We start from the raw sequence: 23,323 nt of genomic DNA, 5'->3' as shown, positions 1-23,323 counted from the left end.
GGTTTATTTACAGGAAAGATGTAGTAAAGGTAGTGAGGAAAAAAAAAAACCTACAGAAGTGTAGGCTAGTGAATTCACTTGAGAAAAAAAAATCTACTTTTTTTATTAACAAAATTATCTCAGAATTATGAGAAAAGTTTTCATGAAAATTCTTTCTGATTTTACAAGATTATTATTATTATTACCTTGTTAATTCAGGAAAATAAGCAGATTTTTTCTCCTTCATGAAAACGTCCCTTTCTAATCTAGATTATCTTGTTAATTCGGTAAAAACAGGGCAAGTATATTTTTTCTGATGTGAATAAATTACTCTTCAGAAGCAGCCCGCTGTGTGGCAATAAAACAGTTAAACTTGAAGATGTTGGATCAAACTGAACTACTCTACACCAGATGAAGGACATTAACTTGTAAGGGCCGTAAGTATAGACAATGCCGGCGGTGGGGTTGCACTGGGGCTCACGGGGAGCGGGGCCCATAGAGAGAATGGGCCCTCTAACAATGTGTTGGGTGGAGAATGGGCCCCCATGAGTGAATGCCACCTTGAAAATATGCCTGTGATCAAAGAACTCTCACTGAAACACTAAAAACAGTGCCATTTGCTATATATGCCCTCGAAAAAAAGCAAACCCATCACCGTCATGTTCACTTTTTCCTTTTTGTAAAATAGTCAGTAGCATCTATAATAATAGTATATGCTTATTCTCGGTCTATTCTATTCTATAAATCAAATATTTGATCATTATAAATCAACTATTAAAAATTGTTGAATTAAATGAATAATTTCCTTTTTGTTGGTAGTTTTTGTCAATGGTGAGTGCTAAACAGAAGATCTTAGATTCACAACCTTCTTTCCATCGTTTTTTGATTGAATTTAACTCAGTGTTTAAGACTGTTTTGGTTTGTATTTTGTTGTTGATTTTTTTCTAATCTCAACACATATGTATTGATATCAAAATTATTTCCTGTCCATTTTTGTTCACCTTTCATTGCACTTTGTTTTCAGCTCTCCTGTACTGTCGTCCACCTGACCTTTTTTGTACATTGTATTGTTGAATAAAGTCAAAGACTCATATGACATTTACTGCGGGTGTTTAATAACAATAAAATAACAGAGTTTTTCAAATTTAATTAGCTAAGTCTAAGGTATTCCACCAAAAGACAACTGAGAAGCTAGCTTAAAATGGCACTGTTGGTAACAAATCTTGTATTAATCACAAGAGCCATAGCGATACGTAGAAAGTGAAATACTGAAAAAAATACGTCTTATTGTTGTTTTATTTTTACCGTATTCAAACATGGTATTTAGCTTCATGCTCTTATATGGCCCGTAGGTATAGCTTAACGAATATAAACGAAGCCGGAAGCAGACTGGCGTGAGACCTCAAACGAAGGCGGAAGGGAAGCAAGATTTCTCTCTCTGCTCTACGCTTCTCTTCGCTCACCACGCGGAGTAAAACTTTTCCCACAATGCATTGCCCAACATGGCTGCTCCCTAGTGTCGGCGTGTGTGTAAACAGTTTTAGCTGAGCGAAGAAGCAAACTTAAGGTTTCATGAGTCATTTAAATCACACGACGAGCTTCGGAATACAAATAATAACGTGTCAAGCAACGAGGCGAAGATGAAGATTAAATCCAAGTCTTCGTATCACAAATCTGAGAACACCTACAGGGTGAGAGTCCAAACTTTGTGCAGCATGCTAACAGAGACTCAGGGGATAAAAACACAACTGTAGAGTGAACGTTTGTCGTGTTTTATATGCAGGTTATGACCAAACAAGCAGAGGGATTAAATTTTATTTAACTTAGACTGCACTGTTTAATAAATTATGGAAAGTGAAGTCCCATATCACGTCAAAATCATCTGTAGACTGGTTGTCTCACAGCTCTAGCAGATCATAAACCCTTTATATATGTCTCTTTCAGTTTCTCACTTTTGCTGAAAGACTTGCCAATGTCAACATAGATGTCATCCACCGTATAGACAGGACTGGATCTTATGCAGAGGTTTGTACAGTCAGAGAATGTGACAACAAAATGGTTCCTCTCATTTATATGGTTTGCATCTGACTGACTTTGTTGTTCTTTACGCAGGACGTAGAAACATACTTCTGTGAAGGACTGACAAAATGGAGAGACCTCAACTTGACGGAGCATTTCAGTATGTAGAAATACCACACAACTTGCTACCTGTAGACACAAATTTAGTTCGGTTATCACTAAACACAAATAAAGATGCTGAGTGTTTGTAACCGGTGTAAAATCTTTTCTCCACAGCTACATTTCTAAAAGAGGTGTCCAACCAGAGCCAGTCATTCAACATGCTGGTTTTCCATCAGAAGACGATTGTAGAGTGTCTCAAAAAGCACCTGGCTGTCAAGGACAGTCTGGCCTATCAGCCACTGCTGGAGTAAGTGCCATTTTGTGTACTTAAAGAACTGTGGAATTACGAGCTGAGCTGCACTTACTGTATCTCTCCTCCGTCTCTTCCTCCAGCTTGGTGGTGCAGCTGGCTAGAGACCTACAGACTGACTTCTACCCCCACTTCCCCGACTTCTTCGTTCTGATCACCTCGCTGCTGGACACCAAGGACACAGAAGTGCTGGAGTGGGCTTTCACCTGTCTCTCCTACCTCTACAAGTACCTATGGAGGGTCATGGTGAAGGACATGACCAACATCTACAGGTGAGGAAAGATGGAATCAGACTGTGTTCTTGGAGTGAAAGGTGAAGCATGCACATCACTTTAGGGCGATATTAATACCTGTTTTCACTCCATAGTTTATACAGTGCACTGTTGGAACACAAGAAAGAGCACATCCGCAAGTTTGCAGCAGAGAGCTTCTCTTTTCTGATGAGGAAGGTGAGTTATTTGTGTGAGCAGATGTCAAACATTAGCCTTTCTAGCACATTTTTGTGTTGAGCAGTATTTTAAGTTCGGCGTTTTTGATTTCAGTGATGTGTCATTGTGTAACACAGGTTCCAGATCTTGACGCCCTGCTGAGTCATGTGTTTTCAGACCTGCAGCAGCACCCCGACAAGGCGGAGGGAGCAGGTCAGCTGCTGTTTGAAATGTGCAAAGGGGTCCGAAACATGTTCCACTCCTGCGCTGCAAATGTGAGTTTCTTTTCACAAGAAGTGGGCGATGCTATGCGTAGAGTCCTCGCTCTGTGATGGACAGAGTTTTCATTTAAAGTTCTGAAGTGTTTCCAGTAAAATCATCAAACTGAAAATCTGTTGTCTCTCTGTTTCTCTTCACCTATCTCACCAGGCTCTCCCTGTAGCTTTGCGTAAACTCGGACCTTCAACCAACCCAGGAGTCTCTCTGCCGTGGGACACTGTCAGGGACGCTCTGGATCACATGGCCCAGGCTGCAGCCAATCACATTGATAGAGAACACTTCCTGGTTTTGTGGGAGTCCTTACAGGTGACTTGTTTTATCTTCAGTGTAAGCCTGGAGGCGATTGTGTGCGTGTGTCGGTGTTACCGCAGCTTATCTCACAAACTACTAGACCAATCAGCCTAATATTTTGCATGTGCATTCATGGCTGTATGCTCAAAGACCTCTCGTGGTTGCAGTGCCGGCACATTTGCTGGAAATACTAGAATGGCCTACAGGCCATGAATTGGAACTTGATACTTTCAGACAGAGTATTAAGTTCCCTGCCTTGTGTCTGACGGTGGTGTGTTCCTGCGTACAGGTCAGTGTGGTGGAGGTCCTGGGCATCATGGAGGCAAAAGGAGAAAAGGCGGGGCAGGCGACAGAGCAGCTTGAGAGGCTGCTGTTCATTCTCCACACCCTGGTGTCTCACAAGGACGGAGCTAAGGTCACCAAACCAGAGGCTGTCTGCCAGGTAGAAGGAGGACACTGATTTATGTGATTCTGCTACATACAAAAAACTCCTCAAAATCAAAATGGCATCTTCTAGTGGAGGTTTTCATCATTTTATTTTCTCATGCCTGCAGACGGTGTTGCGGCTGATTCAGAGCTCGTCTCTGTCGGCTGCCTGTTCCCGTCTGCTCCTCCAGATCACTTCCTCTCTGCTCCTCGGGGAGAACATTTCTCTGCCCAAAGCGCTCATCCAGGAGACAGTCCAAAAGGTAAGTGTTTTGTTCATGTGCAGGATGTCAGTATTTATATGTAAGGAAAAGAAAGGTTTGTGTATATACATGTGCCTCTCTGACTCTGTCATCTTCACAAGGTGTTTGGCAGCACAGTGGGACAAGATCTGATCCTGGAGTTCACCAAGGAGATGTTCACTATGAAACAGTTTGAGCAGGTGAGTCGTCACTGGAGTGATGCGTCAAGTATTTTCCTCTGGTTCCGGTTCTCTGTCGAGCTACAAGTCTTTGACACTAACCTACACCTCTCTCCCTCTCCTCCAGCTCTTCCTCCCCAGCCTGTTGCTCTTCACCGCCGGGTTGTTTGGCTGCGGCGATCCTCTGTCTCGCCACTGTGGGCTGGATGTGCTGGTCAGTCTGATCCTTGCCAAAGCCCCGCCCCCCACAGACGGCTCCATGGCCTTTGAAACCTACCCGCTGCTCTTCACTGGACAGACCACAGGGTGAGATACTGCAGTACATCACATGTTTTAGCTTCATCAAATAAAATCGAGGTGACTTTGAAAGTGTATTGTTTTACATAAGATAATTTTGTTTTTCTCTTGGAGCAGAGTGTTCAGCAGTAAGGAGGCCAGCAGTGCAACATCAGAGCAGCCTGCAGTGCCAGGGCTGGTGCTGTCGCTGATCCAATTTCCCGAGGAGCAGAACCAGTCCATCACCGACCTGTCACTGCCTTGGTCCGCCCTGGTGCTTCTGCCACACCTTAGGTAACACACACACACACACAACACACACTGTGCTACTGTCCTCAGGGCTCCTACTAGTCACAGAGTTTCTTCTTTGAGAGATGTATTCCAAACAGGAAGAGTCCGAGAAGTGGATTTTTCATTTCGGACAGTGAAATTTATGAGGCAGATGTTGATAAGCGAATCCCATTTTTGAAACTGCATTTGCCTCATTAAAAACTCTGTTAATAAGATAAGATTAATTAAGATTTTAATGGGGAAAAAGATAGAAGAAGATAATGTGATATTACAGCAGGAGCAGGTGATGCTTGCTTCCTCATTCACTCACTTGCGTGCATGCATTGCTGAAAGGTCTGACTGATGTATTATATTTATTATACTGATCTTTTGTATTTTTGTTTCTGTTTTTTTTTTTTTCAATTTTCATTTTTCAGGCCCATTGCTCCAGCTAGTGTTGTTCCCGCTGTGACTGCTTTCTTAAACCACCTCCTGTGTGAGATTGAGACGGACAAACTGGGAAAAGGTTTGCTTTTTCCTTTCTTTAAGGTCACAGTGTATGAAATGTGTCAGGAGCATTAATAGCAAAGACTTGATCACTAAAATTAGCTGGAGAAAAAGAGGACATATCGATATTGATATCGGTTATCAGTCAAATGAGTTGTTACATATCGGCATATTGGATATCGGTGAAGTTGTATATATTTCATGATCATCAATAGCGTTTAAATAGAGGAAGGTTTGAATTCCTCCAAAGAAGTCGCCTTAAATCTTTCCGAAACAAGCATGAAAGTAGAACCAAGATTTTGAATTGTGTATGAAGTTTTGCTGCTCTCAAGACTGACGTGAAGCCCTTCTGTCCCATCACCGCTTCTCCACCCTGCAGCTGGTCTATTTGTAGCCAGACAGGCCCTGAGCTGCCTCCTCACTCTGGACGGCTCTGCCCAGCTTCTCTCACTGGTCACTGTGGACAAGATCAACTCAATCCTACGGTAAATACCACGTGTTTGTGTTTGTGTTTGTGTGTGTGTGTCAGTTCATCTCCCACAGACTGATAATGACTGGGTAAATATGAAGAAACCTACAACTTACTGATATTAAAACACATCCATCCGTATGTCTCCGGTGAAAAAGCCTCAGTTTATGGCTTCAGATAGGAAACACCTTTCTCACTTCTACTAAAGGGTTTAACTCAGATCCATCACATGTATCATTGTTACAGGAAGTTTCCCACAGACCTGTCTGCCCTGCTGCTAGGAGACTTGTACTACACCCGCCTGTCACTCAGCGGCGTTTCAGAGCACCTGTCCCACAGTGCACTGCTGGAGCTCCACCAGATGCTGCACGCCAACCTCTCCTCTAACATCTCCAAGGTGTGTCTGCAGCAGGAACTTAAAGAGATTCCTCATTATTAAGAAAGGTCACCTAAGAGTCAGAAGAATATAAACATGTTACTTGTTTTCTCTCTCAGATCCGCCTGCTGACTCTGAGGATCCTCTCTCAGTTCGAGGCAGAGCTCCCTCCACAGACTGAGGTACGACTGTCCGTTCATGTTCTCACAGAACTCCAGGGAGCAGTAAGCTCATTTATTTATTTGTGTGAGTGTCTGCCCTTCTGTTCAGGGTGAGGAGAACGTGGAGGTCCAACCGGTGTTCGCAGTTTGCCTGCAGGCCGAGCTGGTGCCAGCGTCAGTGCAGGAATACAGGGAGAAGCTGCTTCACCTCCGCAAGCTGAGACAGGACCTGGTGCAGCGCAGTCTGCCTCAGGGGCCGCCCGGCACCTTCCAGCAGGTACAGAAGACGCACTACTGGCTCTTGTTTGGTCTTTTTGATATTGATCATTTATTCTTGTGTCTGGATTTCTGTGTATAAATGTAAGAGATACTGGTTGTCTTCCAGGTGCCTCTGCGTTACCTCATCGCCATGCTGTTCGTCAACTTCAGGCCACTGTGGGACGCAGTTATTGAACTTCTCGTGTGAGTATAAACTGATCCCGGCAAAATGAATTCAGCTGAAATCCACACACTTACAACATTTTGGTTCACGAAGTCATTTGCTTTTCGTCAGCTGTGCACATTTCATATAAGGTGGACGTTTCTAAGCATTTTTCTGTTTCTTTGACAACATTGATTTTAACTTAGAAATATTAACAATGCTAACAGGCCTAACTGGTGAAAAAAACAAACTCTGTCTGAATTGCTTCAATAAATATTACAAATATTCAATATGTTGAGATGTCTGCTGGATTTATATGGAATAAATGACTCTCTTTCCTCCTGACAGGAGCCATGCCAGAGGGATGGACAACAAGGACTTCTGGAGGGTCTACCATGAACATCTGGAGATGGTGGCAGGGCTGGCTGGTAAGACTGGCTGCAGTCACGAGTAGATTCTTTGTTTAAGTCAGATTTTAAATGCTGGGAGCCACAGCTTTGGTGTATGATTCAGTCCCTCCAGGATTTCACAGGCTTTTTTGTGACCTGAAATATCATACCAGATTTTCTAAAAAAAAAAATTGCAAAGCATGTTGCAATGGTTTAAGGCGTTATATCGCAATGAAATTGTGGGGGCAAGTGAAAATTGCAAAAATAGTTGCTGTTCGATGCAGCGCTGAAGGTCCATCTCCATGAGCTGCCTTTGTCTTGCTCTTTCTGCCCTGTGAGCTAACACAGCAGCAGTATACATCCGACACCACACCGTTAAACAGGCCCAGCAATCTCACACTAATTCCAAAATGGCTCAACTCTGTTGTTAAACCTGTTAATTACAGCTGGGTAACATTAGCCTTGTGATGCTAACGCTTAGCCCTGTCTGTGTGTGTGACTCTGTCCAAGGTGCAGCACTCACACTCCTGCAGCAGCAGTCTGACAGGCAAGAAGTGGCTGAACAAATCAAAATGCCGCACGCAGCTCTACAATGACCTGATATTTTATCCATTTTTAAATAGTCACATTAAACTTGTATTGAGGGATTTGCCGAATTATCATTTATTATTGCGATCACAGTATTGCAACATCCTGGAGGGGCTGATTGAGCTGCTAGGGCAAATATACAAAGGAAATGTGACAAACATAGAGCGTCCTCTCTGCATGTCACAGAAAAAGAATTGCAGGAGAACGCCGAGGATGATGAAGAGGAAGAGCCGGGTCTTCAGGGCGAGCCGGGCTGCGATGTCATTGAAAGCGGTGATGTTGGGGTGCTGTTCCTAGAGCAGCTGAAGTCGACCTCTGACCCCAATGATAGGACAGATTTCCCCAACTTCCGCAGTCTGCTGTGGCGCTGCATGACCCAGTTTCCCGAAAGAGTGGAGCCACGCAGCCGCGAGCTGAGCCCTCTGCTGCTCCGCTTCGTCAGGTCAGTGTTTGAAGAGTGTTTTGTCTTACCGATCATTTTTCAAGTATGATGAAAGACTGCAAATGTGTCTGACAGTGATGTTTCTCTTGTTGTCAGAAATGAGTTTTACCCCGCCGACCTGCTGGTGGCACCCACTCAGGACCTGAGGAAGGTAAATGACGCTGCCCCAGAGGAGTCTGGGATGGCTGTGGAGGAAGAAGAGGAGAGAGAGGAAGAGGAGCAGGAGGCAGAGGAGGGAGGCAAACAACAGAGGAAGGCTCTTCCAAAGAGGGCTGCTGCTAAGTAAGACATCAGAATCACACTGAATGTTGTCTCCATCTGCCCTGTGGTAGTCATTAAAGGGACAAGCATAATTTAAACCCTTTGTGGGAATCACCTTTTCCCTACAGACAGCTGATTGCCCATCTGAAGGTATTCGCCAAATTCACAAACCCTCGCGCTCTCTACCTGGAGAGAAGCCTCAGTGAGCTCTATCATCAGGTAACCCTAACCTTGTCTTGAAACATTATTAACATCAGAAAGCATAAAAAGAGATTTGGAGGTTTTTTAGTATATAACACCAGTATGTTATGTTCCTGTCTGTGTCTGTTTCCAGTTGCTCTGCCATCAGGACCAGCAGATCCAGCGAGCAGCACTGGAATGTGTCCTCACGTATAAAGACTCCAACATAGTGCCATACAAGTAAGAACACTACCTTAACCACTTAAAGTGATGGACAGGAAAAACACATTTACAGTAATGTTTCTCATAAAGCAACAATCTCCCATTCTTCCTTTCCCTCAATGGGGTCATTGTGAGCGTCGTCGATAGGAATCAGCGCTGTCTTCCTCCGCCCTCTAAGGTTTCAGGCAGAGGAATGTTAACTTCCACCTCAGTGCTGACTCCACCTGACATCATGCCTTCTGCTGTCTGTTAGCAAGCGATCCATTTACTGTACCTCCAGCCTACCTGCAGACAGATGTGTGTTTCTGAGAGGGTTTTGCATTACAGATGATTGTGTGACTCTTTGTTTGGGTTCAGGCTGTAACACTGACCTGGTTTCAGCACACTGACAGAGCATATGATACAGATTCATATGCTGTTTATCAAATACACATATTGTATGTTTATGAGGCAACATTATGGGCTGTTAGGAGTTTCTTTTTCTCAAATTAGACTTAAAAATGAGTCTTTGTACAAGACATTGAACCACTACAAGCTGCAGGGTTGGTGTGTTTTGACCTTTGTATTTACGTGTGTATTCAGGGAGAATCTCGAGAGGCTGCTGGACGACAAACACTTCAAAGAGGAGATCGTCCACTTCAACATATCTGAGGAGACAGGAGTAGTTGATGCTTCACACAGGGTCAGACTCATCCCACTTCTTATGAGGTATGTGTGAATGTGTTGCAGAGTATGTTTTATGTTGCAGATTTGTTTTGGTTAGCTGCCTTACTCACTGCGCGTTACCCTGAATCCATGAAGAAAGCTTAGTCTTTCTCACATGCCTCCAAGGTGAACGGAGAATCCAAAAAGACCTAACTTTCAGAATGAATTTAAGTAAACAGAGTCCACATTTAACAACAGAAAAACAATATCATAAGCGGTTACAGAAAATGAATGAATAAATGAATGAACGCGGACCCTTATTACTTCCGTTGATGAAGAATATTGCCTTTTTTTGGATTCTCCGTTCACTGTGGAGGCATGTGAGAAAAACAAAGTTATCTTCTTCATTCTGCAGATGAAGTATTACTTTAAAAGAGTTATTTGACATTTTTGGGTAATACGTTCATTTGCTTTCTTGTGGAGAGTCTCATTTCTGTACAGTTAGCTTGTCTTAGCATAAAGACTGGAAACAGTGGGAAACAGCTAGCCTAGCTCTGTCTGTAACAAACTCCACTATCCAGCACCTCTAAAGCTCACCAACTACCACACTATAGCTTCAATGTTTAATCCATACAAAAACTAAAGTGTGAAAACGACAAGTTGTCGTGCTTTATGGGGGGTTATTTGCTAGGCTACTGCTGGTTAGCTTAGCATAGCATACAGCCTGAATGCAGGGAGAAAACCATTAGCTAAGCTCTGTTCAAAGTTAAGAAAAAGCTTGCCCACCAGCACCTCTAAAGGATTTCTTAAAACTCTAGACAGGTAGTTTAGCTGTTGCCCTGTTGCCATTCTTTTCGCTAAGCTAAGCTAAGCTAAGCTAAGCTAACGTCTCCTGGCTAGAGCTTCATATTTAATGGACAAACAGAGTGGTATCTATCTTTCATTTTAACTCCCAGCAAGAGAGTTAATAAATTCCCAAACTGTGAAACTGTTTTTATGACTTACTAAAAAACACTTTACTCATTTTGAGAATATTTTTTTATTGAACTATAAAGCAGCACCCATGGGTTACATATTAGCTAATAAGACAGTTCATAGTTAAACTGCTTTTCATCTGCCGGACAGCAGCAGCGGGCTTTTAAACAAGAGGAATGTGCTTTTGCAGATTCTTTGTCCCCAGCCGGTCTGTCTGCCACACTTCCATCGTTGACTTTTGTTTTTTATAATATTAGCTCTGTGTGTCATTTATCCGGTGGTTTGCTTGGAATCAGCCTTTTCCTCTGCTGCTGGCTGCTTCATCGCAACATCTTCTAGTCATTTAGAAAGCTTCAGACATGGCCCGAGATGCCCTGTGGGAACAGTACACACGTTTTTTACTTCCTGATTTTAATTAGTTTGCCCACAAAAGCTACAGGAGGCCAACTTTGATATATGTGTTTGCTGTTTATGACACAGGATCCTGTTCGGCCGTCTGCGCAGTAAAGCAGGCAGCAAGTTTCAGGGGAAGGCGAGCGCCACCTCCCGCTCTTCCATTATCCTGCGTTTCCTGGCAGGTTGCCAAGCAGAGGAGCTGGGAATATTCATGGACCTGCTGCTGGAGCCTGTCAGCCATCACAGCCAAGGTAAGACACGTCTGTGGCAGGAAATAAAAAATTTTCTCTGTCATAAATGTGTCATGTGTCATGTCCTTGTGTTTGGTTGTAACTAGGTTGCAATCATAGGTTATGCATAACTCAGCTTTCTCTAACACTCTTCTGAACTGATCCTTCCCTGAGAGTCAGATGTAAAACACATTCTAACAGTAGAGTCCCTCATCAATCTTTGTGTCCTCAGATTCCTGTCTGGCAGCAGTGGAGAAAGCTGTAGCTGACACAGATGTGGGCGCCGTCCTGCCACTGGGCCGTCAACACAGCCTGCTGAACATCATCAACGTGGTGATCCACAAGCTGGGCCACCTCATCCAAAGCTACCTGCCCAAGATGCTGCAGATCCTGCTGTGTGTCACCGCCTCTGTGTCCACCCTGTTGGACAAAAGGAACCAGGTAATCAGCATACAGATTTAGTGGCCTGGAAACCTTATGAATCTGCATGCTTGTGTTGTATTTGCTGTGGCAGATGCAGCTGATCCACTTCCTGTTCATACAGATTTCCAGTCCACCATGTTGGGCCAATCACAACCACTTACCTAGTTAAAAAGACAGAATGTATACTTAGCATTTGTTACAGTATTACACTCATACATACAGAGATACAAACCAAAAAACACAGTGTCCTGGTTTCTTGATGTTGAATTCTTCCTCTGTTGTCTGCAGCTGCGTGCAGGTTGCATCAGTCCTCTGAAGAACCTGAGGCGACTCGGCATCCTGAGGATCCAGGACTTTTTTGATGGCTTCGACTCCTACAGCTTCAGCGAAGATGAGCTGGACGCTGTCTTTCAGGCTGTGGTCTGGCCTCAGGTACGTGTTGTTAAAAACTCATGTTATGTTTTTTTTTTTTTTGTTTGTTTTTTTTTTTTTTAGTGTCCGTACATTTCTGGCTTCTCTTTGTGCAGGTGTGTCGCCTCCCCACAGAGAGCCCTTACTCCCCAACCCCTCTGCTGAAACTCATCCACCTGTGGTGCAAAAATGCCAGGTTAGTGTCGTCCTCTCTTTCTCATCTATCTATCAGAACATTTTTACCGGTTAATAGTTGTTGTCGTCCAAAGTGAGGTGAAATAAATACATTGTTTTTTGTCTCAGGTACTTCCCCCTCTTGGCCAAACAGAAGCCAAACCAGCCAGAGTGTGATGTCCTCCTAAACGTCTTCGCCCTCCTCTCAGCTAAGAACGCTTCCCCAGTGACCATCGCCATGGTTATGGACATAGCTGAATCCCTAGCAACCACTGAGGACTTTGTGGCCTCGGAGGCTGAGACAGAGCTGAGCGTCAATGGTTGTGTGTTCCCACAGCCCAAAGAGGGCGCTCTTATTGCTGCAGGTCAGCAGAGTTTGCCTTGTTTTATCTGCAATATCTCTGTAACAGTCTTCTAACTCCACTGTACAAACAAAATGTGCATGTTGTCATATCCTCCAGACTTGTTACGGCAGGGCTCCAGAGTGCTGCTGCCTCACATATCCACCCTGCTGCAGTACCTCAGCGGAGTCGTACGCAATACCGACAGACTCAAGAAGAAGAAGTTCAGGGCCCAGGTGGCCAAAGAGCTCAACATCCTCTCAAAGTTAGTGTTTTATTTCGATGAGAACATTCACAATAGTTTTTCTGACTGACAGTATAAGAGTGTAAAAACACATTTTTTCTGCATGTCTTTATCTCCGTCAGGGTCAGTCGATTTGTGAGCGACAAAGAGCACAGCTCGATGCTCATCAGCCTGTTGCTGCCCTACCTCCAGAAAGGCAACAATCCTCAAGTAAGACTCCCAACTTATTATTTGTCTGTTTCATACAAAAAAACCTGCTGTACACTCAGTTCTAGTGAGGTGAAGGAGGAGGTCGGATTTGCAGACATCCAGAGGAGCCATGTGTCCCTGGAGGCTCAATACAGGACAAAGAAATTGTATTTGGACCAAGTTGTCTTTTTAATAGACTGTTGATGCAGCCCATAAATGACCTTGATGTGTGTTTCTTTCAGGAGACAGAAATCGACATCCTGGCCACAGTGCAGAACCTGCTGCGACAGTGTGCACAGCCCTCCGCCTTCCTGCGGCCGCTCAGCAAACTCTTCTCCGTCATCCACAACAAGCTGCCCAGGCAGGCCCTCACTAATGTCTTCCAGGTACAGCAGAGAACCAAACAAAATATTATGTTTTCCCAGTTGTCACCTGCTGTTGGTGTTAATGGATTAAAAATGAATGTATGTTGAATATCACAGAAAGTTTTACTTTGTCTTGAATCATTACTTACTTACTAGTCTTACTTACTTTTATGTGTTTCTGCTTTCAGACTCTGTCAGATCTGGAGCCTTCACTCGCGTACATCACTGATTTAGCAACAAAGGTAAGATCATTCATTACATTCACCTTAAATATTATGTTATCATTTATACATTTACTTGGAAGATCAGAGATGTTTTCTTGGATTATTAATTCAACTCCTCTAGAGGTCTGGACACTAATCACTTGTGTCTGTCAACATAAAGAAAACACTCACTGTTTCGCCCTGCAGCTTAACGCATTCGACAGTCGACACTTGGATGAGATCTACTTTGACGTGCGTCTCACGGGTTTCCAAGAAGCCACCAGGCGAGTCAAGGAGATGACGACTCTGGACCTGGACTACATCAGCACCATCATGCACAACTGCTTCCACACCTATGAGGTTAGCAGATATGTCATACAGATACACTGTCTAAAATAATACTACTTTACTACTTTACTAGCTTTGATTAATTTCCTCTCTCCTTTACCTTCCAGATTGGGGACATGTCGCTAGGGGACAACGCCACCTTGTGTCTGTCTGCAGTGATCACCCAGCTCGTGGCGGTCGGGGCTGGAGAACAGCTCTACAAGGACATTGTGCAACACACCATCCTGGACGCTGTGCACAAGGGGCTTCGCAGCAAGACAGATGTAGGAACACACAGCTTTCCTCTTATTTCTAAACACACCAGCTGTTTCAAGAGTTAAGAGATAGTCTGGATTTTTTTGAAGTGGTATTGTAAGAGGTATGGGTATAAAATATTTTTGCTGCTGCCCTCGTCCTCGCTTCCGTGGCTGTATGTAATACACTGATTCAGGACAAGCTCCTCATACAACTTCTTCTCTCCTCTTTCCTGTTACCAGAGTGTGCAGCATGAGTACACCACCGTGCTGGCCCACCTGGTGAAGACCTTTCCCGCCAAGAAAGAGTTCAGAGACCTGGTGCAGCTCACCAACTACAACGACCTCGAGTCTGACTTCTTTGAGCACATGAAGCACATCCAGGTAAGAGACAAACCAGGAGAACTCACTCTTATCTCTGATCTCTCTCTATACCTGATCCACAAACTGACATATGTGTGGTTATTCTTTGTTTAGATCCACCGTCGGGGTCGTGCCCTGAGGAAGCTGGCCAAGCAGCTGACTGAGGGCCAGGTGGTGATGACGCCTCGTTCGCTCCAGAATTACATCATGCCGTACGCCTTGACGGCTCTGCTGGATGAGAAGATGCTCAAGGTAACTTAGCCATGCACTTGAAACAATGAGAGAACAGTCCCTGTGTTTTGTTTGTGTGTCTGACCCCTCTGCTTCTCACACACTTCAGCATGAGAACATGATATCAGCGTCGGTGGAGGTGGTGGGCGCAGTGTGCCGCAAGCTGACCTGGTCAAAGTACCTCTACTACCTGAAACACTTCATACACATCCTGCAGACGGCACAGGCTGAGCAGAAACTGGCTGTCAGGTAGAGTTGGATCATAAATCACCCTTAATAACCACTTTTTTAACCATTGCTTTCATGGAACTTTAATGTGATTCATCAGTGTCTTGTGCCTTCTGTACTAAAAGAGTCCTTTCTTCTGTCCTGTGCTTCCTCGTGTTGTACCATTATAACTCCAGTTTGCTGGTCACAGTCCTGGAGTCTTTCCATTTTGACCATCAGACCCTCAGCAGAGAAATGGAGGCTGCCAAGGCCAGAGAGGGTGATTGACTCATCCCATTTCCCATGATTTCACAATGCATATAATTTCAAAATGTCAAAAAAAACATGTTAAATCATTTTAAATATCTTTATCAAGCCGAGAGTGTTGCAGTCGATGTAGATGACGAGGAGCAAGCAGCAGCCGACGAATCAGACGCAAGCGATGACGAGGAGGAGGCAATGGAGGTAGACAGTGAGACTGCTCCATCTGAAGTTCCCATGGAAACGGACACCACAAGTGTAGAAAAGGACGTGGCCTCCAAGGAGGCAGCCACCGTGGATGCCAAAGGGCCAGCGGCTCCCAAACCCACCGCCGTAGCCAGCGGGCTGCCACAGAGCACAGAGGAGCTGGAGTCTCTGATCAGCGCCATCCACACGACTGTTAATAACAGCGTGCTGCCTCGCCTGCACAAGTGTCTCAATGCAAAGGTATGATGCACACACATGTGCAGTCTAAATCAGTTCTGAAATCTCTAAACAGCAGTATAAATGTGAAAGAGTGTGTGTGTGTGTGTGTGTCGTCTAGATAAAGCGTGACGATGAGCACAAGGCGGTGAAGTCAAAGGAGGTGAAGGATGAGGAGGTGGTGAGGATACCGATAGCTTTCGCCATGGTCAAACTGATGCAGACTCTGCCGCCGCACATCATGGAGGCCAACCTGCCTGGGTATGCAAGCTACCTTCTGCGCAGTGCTACTGTTTAGAACGAAAATAGTTCCTACATGAAACTGCTCACAACAATGTCTGTGGATAATCTTGAGTAAACGTGTCATGATTTCTGGAAAGAGACATTGCACTTCATGAAAGGGGAAAAGCTGTCTTTTTGATTTTTGAGTGAACTGTCCCTTTAAGATGCAGGCAGTGTTTGATCAAAGTTGCAACATTTCCTGATATGCATATTTTGTCTTTTGTTGGTAAATATTTGTGTGTGTCATCCAGGATCCTGATCAAGGTGTGTGTGCTGCTGAGGAACCGCTTCCAGGAGATCCGTGACGTGGCGAGGGGAACCCTGGTGAAGATCGTGGAGACGTTGGGCAGCAGGTTCCTGCAGTACCTGCTCAAAGAGATGCAGGGAGTCCTGGTCAAGGGCTACCAGGTAGGCGTGCACACAGGGACGCAACCACGAGAGCATGTCAGTGATATCTTTAAAATAATATGCCTGTTTTTCTGTGTTCCCCTCTTCCCAGGTCCACGTGCTAACGTTCACTGTGTACCAGCTGCTGTCAGTCCTCAGTCCGACCCTAAAGAGTGGCGACTTGGACCCATGCATGAACATGCTCCTTGATGTAAGAATGCTTCACACCAAAAATCCACCTTGGCTCCTTTGTTTTTTGGACATCATTTGCGATGATCTTATCCCCTCTTCCTTCTTCCTTGTCTGCCAGATCTTCAACAACGAGCTGTTCGGGCCTGTTGCAGAGGAGAAGGAGGTGAAGGGGATCGTCTCCAAGCTGATGGAGGCCCGGCACAGCAAGAGCATGGACTCCTATGAGCTGCTGGCCCGCTTCTGCAGCAAGGAGAGTGTCACCAGGTTTATTCTGCCACTGAAGGAGGTGAGAGGGGGATTGGTTAAAGTGAACAACACTTAAAATGTATTAAACTAAAACAAATAAGTATCTTGATAATAAAGCATTGACTTTGGTTTTCAGATCCTGGAGACGTCATGCAGTCTGAAGGTGTGTAACCGAGTGGGTGCCGTGCTGCGTCGGCTGGTCCTGGGTCTGCTCGTCAACGAGGGCATGACCTCTCAGGATATCTTGCTGCTGAGCCACGGCCTGGTCAGCGAGAGTCTGCCGCTGCTCACCAAGAGAGACCGGTACACTCATACACAAGCTCACATCAGTATACAGTAAATCAGTTTTATGCTCATTTACCACCATGTATGACTCTGTATATACGTGTGTGTATCCATAGAGAGAAAGCATCAGCTAAGCCTCCCCCAGACCCCAGACTGCCTCCTCCCAGCTGCCTGCTCCTGCCTCCAACTCCAAAGAGAGGAGGTCAGAAAGCTCCGGTCAGCAGCCGCACCAACATGCACATCCTGGTGGACGCTGGCCTCAAGGTGCACAGTGAAACACTCCACATGCGCAGATACAACAATGTAGATTTGTCTTTTTTCTGAAGCATTAACCATCATGCATGTCTGTCTGTTTCTCAGCTGCTCCACCTGAGTCTGAAGAAATCCAAAGTGACGTCATCAGAGGCGTCAGCTCTGGAGATGCTGGATCCTTTCGTGCTGCTGCTGCTCGACTGCCTCGACTCCATGCACGTCAAGGTACCAGCATTTTACGTTCACATGGGTACCATTGTCCGCCCTCGATTAAACCCATTCTCATCTCTGATATTACATCTATAACTAACACCCTCTTCTTCTGTCTCCCCTCTCTCCCAGGTGATCACAGAGGCTCTGATCGCATTCACTTGGCTGTTAAAGTTCCCTCTGCCAGCCGTGGAGCAGAACGCCAACCAGCTGACCAAGCAGCTCTTTGTCCTGCTGAAGGATTACTCTAAGGCTGGAGCCGCCCGCGGAGAGAACTACCACCTTGTGCAGAACTGCTTCAAGGTACGGCAAATAATAAATACACCTAACCACACATTTTTACATACATACATTTTTAGGTCATGGAGCTGCTCTAATAAATAATATTATAATAAAAAGTCATGCGAACATCCTGGATTGAAGAAACCAAATTTTAAAAATGAAGATAAAACTGCTGCATTGATTTATGATGTTCATTCTGTCTATCTGTGTGTCTCTCAGGCCATCACCATACTGGTGAAGAACATCAAAAGCAACCAGATCTCAGAGACACAGCTGCAGGTGCTGCTGGGATACGCTGAGGAGGACATCTATGATCAGTCTCGCCAGGCCACCGCCTTCGGCCTGCTGAAGGTAACCAGTCAGATGCTGACCTGAGTGCTTGTGGTGCTTTGCAAAAAAAATGATAAAAATGTAAAAAACATGAAAGTATCATGACAGATTCCTCCAGAGAAACAGTTGTTCTTATATGTGTGTCTGTTTTTCTATCCGTCTCCTGCAGGCAATTCTGTCCAGGAAGCTCATTGTTCCAGAGATGGAGGAGGTGATGAAAAAAGTGGCCAAGCTTTCTGTCACTGGCAGCAACGCTATGATCAGAATCCACTGTCGACAGGTACTCGCACAGAAGAAAAAGACCAGCTATATATTTCTCCTCTGTTTCGCACAGTAAGACAAAAATATTTGGTGTTCATGTTTTGCAGATCTATCTAAAATACCTGCTGGACTACCCACTGGGGAAGAAGCTGAGAGAGCACCTGGACTTTGTGGTGGCCCAGCTGCACTATGACCACGACACAGGCAGGGAGTCTGTGCTGGAGATGCTGGCCTATATCATCCAGACATTCCCTCAGGTTAGTACAAAAAACACTGCATGCATATGACGGCATCATCACCCAGGGTAGCCACATATAATCCATAATCATCAGTCCAACACTCTCAAATCTCAATATTGTGATAATCCCTGACCACCAGCTTCAGTGTAAAAGCCAACACATTTTACCGTTGCTGTTTTTTGACTTTGCACACATTATCATTTTCTGCTCAGAACCTGCTGTTGAAGTACAGCGGATTGTTTTTCGCCCCGCTGACCCTGGTTGTGGTCAACGATAACTCAGCACGGTGTAAGAAAATGGCCGCCATGACCATCAAGGCCCTGCTGACCAAGCTGGACGTGAACCATAAGAACTCCCTGTTCTCCCTCGTCACCACCTGGCTGACTGCAGAGAAGGTGCACACACTCACACACCTTTACCCAAAAGAGAAATCAGATGCTTTTTTTATTTTAACATTAGAGTTTTTAGTATTTTTGCAATATTTGTTTCATTTTTGTGTGCTTACACGGGGTGTCTGCCGGTCCTTAAAAAATCTTAAAGTGTCTTAAATTCAGTGTTACAACAATAAGGCCTTTAAAGTCATTAACTAGTCTTAAATTTGAATTTGTGAGGTCTTAACTGCTACAAACATTCATCTATTTTCATTTATCCATTTTTTTATTTTTTTGTGAAAATGAGTGAAGCCTTTCTATGTAAAAGTCCACATTTCTTATGTTCCAAATCTTAAAAAAAACTATAATACCTTAATTTTATTTCATACTTGCAGTTACCCGATTGCCTTAACTCACTCTAATAACCGTATTCCTACATAACTCTTCTGCACAGGACCACATATATACTTCTTGCCTGCGATGCTTAAATAAGTGAAACATGATTTGTCTAAAAATTTAATTGTCTGACACCTATAGACACCCTGTTACAATTCTTGTGATTACTTTGGTATTTTTCAGAGTCTTGGCATTAATTTTCAAATAGTGAATGAGGCCTTTACTTAACGCAACTGCAGAGGGTACCAGAGAGGCTGTTCTAATTCACTGTGTTGTTAATAAGTAGCTTGGAAATCCAGACCCAAATCTAGAAAGATTTAGATTTTTTGACTCGCTGAGCAAATTCAACCATTCAATTTGGTTTGGACAGGGACTTGAACTGGTGACCCTCTGGTTCCCAACCCAAGTACCTATAGCTACTGTCACCATGACATTTTTTCTTGTAGGCTGATGTGGAAGTTAGCATTGCCCTGGTTCCCTCCTCAAATAGCTAATGGGATTTTCCCACTGGAATTTGAATCACTGCAGAAAATAAGCTCTGTAGCAAACAGAAGTTAATGATACTTTTACATTTTACATTTTGTTCAGCGGGATAATCTTCACAAATGAACACCACTTTCATGATTTTTGAAGTCTAAATGCAATCGCCAGGAGTAAAAGCTAACATTAGGCTATAACTACACTACGGCTGCATGACTTATTGTCACCGCCACATCAAGGCTGTAAAGCTGCGTTCAGTGTGAAGACGTTCTGTAGTCTCATTTAGCCACTTGATAGCAACCACCTTTTTTAAGACACAGAAAATCTTCAGAATTCATAAGTGGGGTATTTACTGATGTATTTTTTGACCGTAGAACAAAACGTGAAAGTCTTTTAATGTCTGTGGTTAACAAGAGCTTATTTCAGGCTACTGACTAAAAACCCAATGACTTCAAGGCAAGGGAATCAGGAGTATACAAATGCCATGACATTTGGGTTTTAGGATTCAGTTCTGCACCACTCTATTATGCTGTTACAAACTCTTCCTGTATCTTCTTTAAATTAAAATCCCTGTAGCATTTCAGTGGACATAAATCATTCATTTCATAACAAAGCTTTTATTGTGAAACATTTGCAGGGCTCCCATGCAGCACTTCAAATGTAGCTACTGCCATCTTGTGGCGCTTACTGCATTACTACAAAATCGAGTTTGGCAGGATTTGAACAGACATGCAGCCACAGTGACTGAAATAGGATGATAACATTTTAGATTAACAATCCAGAACAACAAAGTGGTAACAATAAAAGTGTACTGTTGAATTTGTAATTAAAGCAATGGAAATGTACATTATTCTTAGTTTTTTTCCCCACAGCCAGTATTTGACTACTGGCCTTTATTTAACAAAATACAGTACATCATTTTTAATAAGATCTAATTAAAAGCTCCAATGTCCCCCTCTGCCCTGTCAGACCAGTCTGCGGCGTCTCGGGGCTCAGATATGCGGCCTTTTTGTGGAGGTGGAGGAGGAGAAGTTTGCCCGTCGTGTGGACGACCTGCTGCCTCTGCTGGAGAAAGAGATAAACCCTGACAACTACGAAGATGTGAGGCCAAACTTTCACGCTATCTTTGGCCTCAACTTTGAAACTGGAGCAAAATGAAGCATCCTAACTCTGGTGTGCCTTTCAGATCGATGAGGAGCAGGAGGAGAGAGGAGCAGACAGGCTGTTGTACAGTTTCCTGACTCTTATTACCAAACTCAGCAAACACTGCGGCCTGCTGGAGCTCAGCAAGCCTCGGGACACACTCGGTCGTATGTGGGGTAAAGGACAGACACACACCACCTCTCTGTCACTCACGCACACACACATTTCCACACACACTCACTCAGTTTTGTTTTCTCTCCTGCAGGTCACATTGAAGCCCACCTGCGGTACCCTCACTGCTGGGTGTGGCTGACTGCCTCACAGCTTTTTGGTCAGCTGTTTGCAGCCCATCAGGTGGAGCAGCTGGTAGCTGTCTGGAGAGGAGAGAAAGGTGATGGCTCACATCTGTTGCCAGCCACAGCTTTCATTACCAGCAGCCTGGACAAGAAGGTGAGTACCCTACTTTTTAGCTGTGGTCTTATTTCTGGGTCTTGCTCTCATTGTTTGAACTCATTTTTTCCCTCCCTTATTTTTGTTATTTAGATGAGAGAGTTGGCGTTATCTTTCTGCTATCAACTACAGTCCAAGTTCCTAGACACAGCGTCAGGAGAGCAGGTGCCTAAACTCCTTCAAAACACACCTGAAACACATTTCTATCAAAGCTTAATTCACATCACACGTGAGACTTGATTGACTAGAATGTTTCGCTCCGCCCACAGGTGATCAAGAACCTACTGTTCGTCGGCAAGGTGATCTACCTCTTGTCCCCCGAGTCTGACGTCACTCCCCCTCAGGAAGAAGTGACAGAGGAAGAGGAACAGAGGCAGAATGGAGATGACCAGGAGAGGGAGGAGGAAGAAGATGACATGGAGAACGAAAAGGAAGAGGAGGATGAAGATGATAAGGATGATCGGCCTCCTTCCCTGCTGTGGTTGATGAAGAAGCTGTCGCTGATGGCCAAGAGAGAAGCGGCATACACTCCCAAAGTTCCACTCAAGGTACGCCATAAAATGTCACAGTATAGTATGTCATAAAACAAGTCTCGATAGTATAGTATGTCATAAAAAAGTCATAGTGTAGTATATCATAAAATGGCACAGTATAGTATGTAAATTGTAAGATAATTACATTTTCTTTCCCTCCACTCTCCCACAGAGGACATGTGTGTTTAAGTTCCTCGGGGCAATAGCCATGGACCTTGGGAAGGAACGACTCGGCCCCTATCTGACCACTATCATCACTCCTCTGTACAGGGAGCTGGACAGCACCTATGCAGATCAAGGTGACTACTCTTAAGCTGTCTTAAAAAGCCTAACAAGGGTCTTTGCCCGAAAACTATCTAACGCAGGTAACACTGACAACTGTGGCAAGCCCATGTCCCACAAGTTAGACCCTGGACAAACACAGATTACACCACTTGCCCACGGCCCCTACCATTGTTTTACTATTTTGTTTTAATCAATATTTAGTCAGATGACGGACACAAAAGTGTCTGCTCTGTGCAGCAGCAGCAGCAGCAGCAGCAGCAGCAGCACAGTGGCAGTACAGACTCGCAGGAGTCAGATTTTGCTTCAAGTAATCCCTTCCTCTGTCTATGTCCAGATCCCACCCTGAAGAACCTGGCACAGGAGCTGATCGAGCTGCTGAAGAAACAGGTGGGGCTGGAGACGTTCTCTCTGGCTTTCTCTGCTGTCCAGAAGGAGTTTTCACAGAGGCGAGCGGCACGAAAACGACACAGAGCCATGCAGGTATGATGAACACCACAGCGCATGCACACGCTCAAAAGCAACACTTTTATGCCCAGCAATTAATTTATGTTTGTTTCTTGTTTTCCCAGGCGGTGGCTAACCCAGACATCGCAGCGAAGAAAAAACTCAAGAAGCATAAGAACAAAATCGAAGCTAAGAAGAGGAAGATTGAGTTCCTGCGGCCTGGATATAAAGCAAAGAAGCACCGGAGCCACGCGCTTAAAGATCTGGCCATGGTTAAGTGAGCCATGATGGCAGCTACATCGGTTTTTCAAGAACGCAAGGTGGGAATGAAAGCTGCCCAGCTCACCCAGAAAAGTGACTCCTGTGATTAAGCTGGACATATCCACATTCTTGTGGGTTAACTTTGCCACAGATTCCACAAGTTCATGATGTTACATAAAGACATTTACTTTTCTATTTAATATCAGTTGATGAAGCAAACACCACATTGGAACAAGAGGGGTCTTCTGTTTGATTTCCAACTTTCGTCTTTGTGTTAAAGGAATTAGAAAAGAGACGTCATCTGTAACACAGCAGGATGTATCACTAATGAACTCACTGCATATGAACTCTATTTTTTATTTTCCTGCTGTGAACAAAGTGTAGAATTGTACTTAGATTTATATCCCGTGCAGTTCAATGTACAACTTTTGTAATTAAAAAAAAAGATCAGACATGTATACCGATCATCCGTCTGCTGATATCACAATTTTAAAAATCAGTCTCAACACAAAATG

The 23,323-nt window shown here is 44.4% G+C and overlaps 1 protein-coding gene across 1 annotated transcript; it reads left to right on the top strand.

The window, feature by feature from the left end:
- Positions 1–1,480: 1,480 nt before the first annotated feature.
- Positions 1,481–23,323, top strand: utp20 (UTP20 small subunit processome component). Its single transcript, XM_049566319.1, has 61 exons — positions 1,481–1,670; positions 1,924–2,004; positions 2,092–2,158; positions 2,275–2,407; positions 2,494–2,682; positions 2,778–2,859; positions 2,976–3,113; positions 3,268–3,423; positions 3,698–3,850; positions 3,963–4,097; positions 4,199–4,276; positions 4,383–4,561; positions 4,670–4,825; positions 5,239–5,327; positions 5,688–5,793; positions 6,024–6,174; positions 6,273–6,335; positions 6,424–6,591; positions 6,700–6,776; positions 7,084–7,163; positions 7,899–8,154; positions 8,251–8,436; positions 8,544–8,634; positions 8,750–8,835; positions 9,400–9,525; positions 10,918–11,084; positions 11,296–11,504; positions 11,775–11,918; positions 12,014–12,093; positions 12,201–12,436; positions 12,533–12,677; positions 12,779–12,866; positions 13,088–13,231; positions 13,399–13,452; positions 13,621–13,773; positions 13,869–14,024; positions 14,238–14,378; positions 14,472–14,609; positions 14,698–14,837; positions 14,993–15,075; positions 15,172–15,503; positions 15,601–15,740; positions 16,013–16,169; positions 16,261–16,359; positions 16,459–16,626; positions 16,723–16,889; positions 16,988–17,135; positions 17,232–17,348; positions 17,466–17,636; positions 17,835–17,966; positions 18,115–18,225; positions 18,314–18,463; positions 18,658–18,840; positions 20,662–20,793; positions 20,879–21,011; positions 21,101–21,285; positions 21,379–21,450; positions 21,555–21,833; positions 21,991–22,117; positions 22,438–22,583; positions 22,673–23,323. The coding sequence occupies exons 1-61, from the start codon at positions 1,620–1,622 to the stop codon at positions 22,826–22,828; spliced, it is 8,460 nt and encodes a 2,819-aa protein (XP_049422276.1). The 5' UTR covers positions 1,481–1,619; the 3' UTR covers positions 22,829–23,323.

This window comes from Epinephelus fuscoguttatus, linkage group LG22 (genome assembly GCF_011397635.1).
Source record: "Epinephelus fuscoguttatus linkage group LG22, E.fuscoguttatus.final_Chr_v1".
Lineage (NCBI taxonomy): Eukaryota > Metazoa > Chordata > Actinopteri > Perciformes > Serranidae > Epinephelus > Epinephelus fuscoguttatus.
Note: the sequence above shows the minus strand (reverse complement) of the source record. Positions and strands in the feature narration are given on the sequence as shown.